At 46.3% G+C, this 5,569-nt stretch overlaps 1 protein-coding gene across 1 annotated transcript; it reads left to right on the top strand.

Moving 5' to 3' along the window:
• Positions 1–3,414: 3,414 nt before the first annotated feature.
• On the top strand, positions 3,415–4,938 carry LOC310864537 (dihydrolipoyl dehydrogenase, mitochondrial-like; the record flags this gene model as incomplete). The annotated part of the gene is made up of 1 exon (XM_083773226.1): positions 3,415–4,938. One exon carries the CDS (start codon positions 3,415–3,417, stop codon positions 4,936–4,938), a length of 1,524 nt encoding a protein of 507 aa, XP_083629352.1.
• Between the last annotated feature and the right edge of the window lie 631 nt (positions 4,939–5,569).

Here is a 5,569-nt window from a genome sequence, read left to right as displayed (position 1 = left end):
TGAGAGCGAGAGAGAGAGGGGGGGGGGGGGGTCCAGTCCCAGACGGCACGACACATGCACGTTATGAGTATAATTTTATCACCATAGATTTAGATAAAGGTCCCCCTGCTGCGTTTCCAATTGCTACGGATGACAGTGTAAAGGCAAGCTGCGAGGAGTATAGAACTGATAGGTTGAGTTGAGATTCATTAAGAAATTTGCCATTCACAGTCCCACTTGACGATTGCTTTGTTTAGAAAGTCATTGTTCTCTAGAGAACCAAACCATGACACAAGAGAAAAGGTCAGATAAAAGAGACATACTGTATGTCATGTTTGGTCAATGTGGATAGGGCCGTTTTCTAAGACAGAACAAACACTGAGGTCTACCACTATCTACCACTGCATTCAACAGCCCGATTTGTAAAGACATTACCCATCCATCTTGAAATCAAATATTGAACTACATCTAATGTTTCATTTAACACATTAGGCCTAATGGACACAGCTGTCTGACTAAAGTAACAAAACCATGTCCTCTTTGACTCAAAACAAACTCTGCTTCCCAACCCGTTTGAAAAAAAGGATGGGCTTTTGGCAAACAAAAACACTGAAATGACAAACCAGACTATAATACGCTCTTTTTTTGTAGCTAGCATACTAAGCTTCTCTCTCAATATAATGTAACAGTTTGATGCAGATGACTCCTCCCACGCATGTATAGGTCCTCGTTGCCGTGTGTATTGTAGCAAGCACACTGAAATAAACCCCACAGACAATATGCAGCTGCATCATGACATTGGCGGCATGACAAGCACTCATACATAAATAGGGTAATCAACATTTCATGGGTTTAGATCGTTAAATATGCATCAGTGAGCCACTCAGGGATCACTGTGCCTGGAACAATAGCAGCCCACTACAATGTGAGCAGTATTGAACAAAGAACTCTATGACATTGGCTTATAATGCGTTGTGTCGATATAGAACTTGGCATTGCATGCAAGCTGTTTTGTTGTTATGTTATTGTGATAGTTGTGATGATTAAACTGCAGGAAAGAAAGTGTGTCCACAGACATGTCATACAACTACTGTATGAGGACGTCTATTTAAAATTGCTCACACAAATGCAATAAAACTCACAGATCTACTAGCCTAACCAACCATCCCGGTCGAGTGGATTCACATTATCATGTGTCTTCTGCAGACCGGCCTGGCCCCAAGCTCTGGGTGGCTGTTTTGTAGGAACCAGAAAGTGGAACAGCCAATCAGTGTCTGGGCTCAGGGCCCTGTGATTGACAGACGCTGATTGGCTCTTCCACATTTTGTCTGAAGAAGACACATGATAGACACATGATAATTTAAATTCACGCGACTTGGATGGTTTACCAGGCTACAGATCCACATGCTTGAAAGGCATCTCGATGCAATGCGTTGTGTTTTAGTTCTGCTATTTTTGACATTTCTGAAGTATTTAAGTGGGTATTGAACCAGAAAATTTACGGTTTTGGACAAACATGTTTTTTGCCCGACACTGATGATATCAACCTTTTGTACAGTGTATGATTGAATCAGCTGATGACTAATTTTGAGAGAATGGAAAACTGCCATTCTTCTGGGTAGAGGAGAGGAGAGGTTAATACACTTGGTAATAATACAATACTGCGACAGAAGGCAGTAAAGCGGAGGATCAGTACAATAGAGGACAGAAGTCTGGACATTACTTGTTCATCCCCTGGTTGCCGGAAGTATTTTCTCTATGGAGAATGAAATTGGGTTTCTTGAAAAAGGTCTCATATATATAGTTGTTGTTGATGTTGTTGTTGCTGTCTCTGCAATATTGACGGGTAGGTGACGTGTAGGCTATCGTTTACTATATTCAGTCAGTCATATTTGATCCAGTCTGTTTCTACTTACCGTACTTACTTAGGTCTACTTACGCCTGACACCCCTACAGGGGTATAGAGCGTTGCAATCCCGTCCCCTACCAGGGCCCATGAAATTATTCCCTGTTCATTTTCCTCATAGACATTGTGACGGCCCCTGTACCTTTAAGGAATGTGTATGCTGTTCTGTGTCAGGCGTGCTTAACCCAATTCCTTTGCAGTGCTGGACTGGGAGGGCGGAGCTGGCAATGTGCAGAAGGGGAGACACCTGGCCACTGGCCAGTGTCCTCCCCAATCACTAAAGCACCTGCTGTGTTAATGTTTTGGTCTCTCCATTCCTCAGGCAGGCTGCAGAGCAGCCACACCAGAGCAACCTTGCTTTTGTTATGTTTTGTGAATTGGGCAGCTTGTTCCCTGCCAGCTTAAGTTGGAACTAAAAATGATTTGTTTGATTAACTTTATTCATTCATTATTTAATAAAATACTAATCATCCCTTCCACCCCAAAAGGCTGCAGTTCTCTGTGTGTAATACTGGTTCTCACCATCTAGCTACAATGCCATTTGCAGAGAGGAGGGTTAGAGACTCAATTCTGGTAAACCCCTGCCATCCACTCAGTCGCGCGTGTGCGTGTGTGTGTGTGTGTGTGTGTGTGTGTGTGTGTGTGTGTGTGTGTGTGTGCGCGTGCGTGCGTGCGTGCGTGCGTGCGTGCGTGTATATATTTGTGTGCATGCAGTATGGTTGTGTATGCAGTAAAGTGTCAGGTGCCTGTATGTGGGAGAGATAAATATTATAGTACCGTAGCGGTGTACTGTGAAAATGAAAAGTAACAAGTACTGTAGGTGATATGGCCCCGACTCCAGGGGATTGACGTTGACCCCAGGTCACAGAATAAGGTTACAATAAAACATTCCCGACCACTGCACTGAGTTTGGTTCTTGTAGTGGAAGGGAGGTGGTTGTGATGGGAGATGGGGAGGATGAGGGATGTGAATTCAAGCAACAGAGTGAAAAGGTTTGCCGGTTACAGTACGTGCTAGACAGTAGTAGAGTAACAAAGTTTAGACTGCACTTAAGTACACTTGAGTAATTTTTTTTTTTTTTTTTTTATACTTTCACTCCAGTATTCAAAGACAAATTGTTGTACGTTTGACTCCACTAGATTTCTAGCAAGGGTGAAAAGTGTGAAAATATAGAGAGCTCACAACGTGTCACATCTCCTGGGTGTCTCCATGTAAGTGCAAGTTTTTCAACCAATCATCTTGAGGAGAATTTCAGGGATATCTATATATGGGCATACAAAGGATGACTTAAGTGTCACATTGTCACATTGATGACTCAAGTGTCTATAGGTACCTTGGCTTTAGTGGGCACCATCAGAGTGAGAGATACCATCCTAGCCAAAAATTGTTGCACCCTGCAATAGGAATCATTAGAACAGCAGAGATCAAACAAACTCTGTGAACATAATACTCATAATATTCATAATTCCTGGATTGTAAGACCCAGCCATCCCTGGCTAGATTCACTTCCCGTTGTGTTTGTACACAAAATGCAGAGCTGTAGTCAGTTATATCGCAGTCTGGCAAGGCAGCCCCACCTTCTTGCATGCAAACTCCCAGCTCTTGCTCTGCCAGACAGATCCTATGCTGACAAAGCAGCAATTGATGCTGATGTCACGGTAGTGGGTTCTGGTCCAGGAGGATATGTGGCCGCCATTAAGGCTGCCCAGCTCGGCTTTAAGACAGTCTGTGTTGAGAAGAATGAAACTCTGGGTGGAACCTGCTTGAATGTGGGTTGCATCCCTTCAAAGGCCCTTCTGAACAACTCCTACCTGTACCATTTGGCACATGGCAAGGACTTTGAAAGCAGGGGCATTGAAATATCTGGCCTCGTGTTGAACCTGGAGAAGATGATGTCACAGAAGAGCAGTGCAGTTAAAGCCCTGACAGGAGGCATAGCGTATCTGTTCAAACAGAACCAGGTTACACATGTGAATGGTTTTGCGCAGGTGACGGGCCATAACCAGGTGAGAGCCAAAGCAGCCGATGGCAGCGAGCAAGTCATCAACACTAAGAACATCATCATCGCCACCGGCTCTGAGGTCACACCATTCCCTGGGATCGAGATCGATGAGGAAGCCATTGTGTCCTCGACAGGAGCACTGTCTCTGAAGAAGGTTCCTGAACACCTCATTGTCATCGGAGCCGGAGTCATCGGCGTGGAGCTGGGGTCAGTGTGGCAACGTCTAGGCTCCAAAGTGACGGCTGTGGAGTTCCTGGGCCACATTGGTGGCATGGGCATCGATATGGAGATCTCCAAGAACTTCCAGCGTTATCTCCAAAAGCAGGGAATGCAGTTTAAGCTCAGCACCAAGGTCACAGGAGCCACTAAGAGGCCTGATGGCAAGATTGATGTGGCTGTTGAGGCCGCTGCTGGCGGTAGGAGCGAGACGGTGACATGTGATGTTCTGCTGGTGTGCGTCGGCAGGCGGCCCTTCACCAGTAACCTGGGTCTGGACAGTGTGGGCATCGATCTGGACGACAGAGGACGCATCCCTGTCAACAGCCACTTCCAGACAAAAGTCCCCAGTATTTATGCCATTGGCGATGTGATAGCAGGACCCATGCTGGCCCACAAGGCCGAGGATGAAGGTATCATCTGTGTGGAGGGCATGGCGGGTGATACTGTGCACATAGACTATAACTGTGTTCCCTCCGTCATATACACACATCCCGAGGTGGCCTGGGTGGGCAAAACGGAAGAGCAGCTTAAAGAGGAGGGTGTCCCATACAGGGTAGGGAAGTTCCCCTTTGCCGCCAACAGCCGAGCAAAGACTAACGCAGACACCGACGGCATGGTAAAGATTCTCAGCCACGAGGAGACGGACATGATGCTGGGCTCACACATCCTCGGATCCGGAGCAGGAGAGATGATCAACGAGGCGACGCTGGCCATGCAGTATGGAGCGTCCTGTGAGGATGTGGCCAGAGTGTGTCATGCCCATCCAACTCTGTCGGAGGCCTTCAGGGAAGCCAACCTGGCTGCCTCCTTTGGGAAGGCTATCAACTGTTAAGCTCACTGCATGCTGCTTACAGTACAACCTGAACCCAGAAGGGGTCGTAACCCTTACATTTAGAGCATGGGTTTTCAACAGGTGGTCCGTGGACCACTGGTGGTCCGTGAAGGTATTGCATGTGGTCCCTGACCATGCATTTAGTAATGTAGGAAAGTGAAGATTTGTATTTTAATTTATTGTATTGACCACAAGTTGAGAAACAATGCAGTAAATAACGCGGTGACATACGATGACGCTCGATCGATGTTGTCAGTTACTGGGAAGTCGGACGTCTCAAGGGAAACTACCGGTTTGCCTGGTTGAGTCACCATTATAAGGAAATGTGCCCATAATTAATTGCATGCGTCTGCTCGCTCATACATACAGTAAGTTACAATGAACAGCAACATGATTTTAATATGGAAGGTTAATTTTCCCCCAACACCACGCCCATATCCCCCCTCCAACACAACAGTGGTCCCCAGGTTGATTCTCAGTCAGGGTGGTGGTCCCTGGTTCATAATCAGTTGAAAACCCCTGATTTAGAGGTGTAACAATACAGTAACTGCATCACCGGCCAAAATTCTCACATGTCTCCCCCCTTCTCCACTCCCTCCATTGGCTCCCGGTTACCGCCCGCAAAGCAACC

The sequence above is a fragment of the Protomyctophum parallelum genome, assembly GCF_964188405.1.
Source record: "Protomyctophum parallelum genome assembly, chromosome: 9".
Taxonomy (NCBI): domain Eukaryota; kingdom Metazoa; phylum Chordata; class Actinopteri; order Myctophiformes; family Myctophidae; genus Protomyctophum; species Protomyctophum parallelum.
Note: the sequence above shows the minus strand (reverse complement) of the source record. Positions and strands in the feature narration are given on the sequence as shown.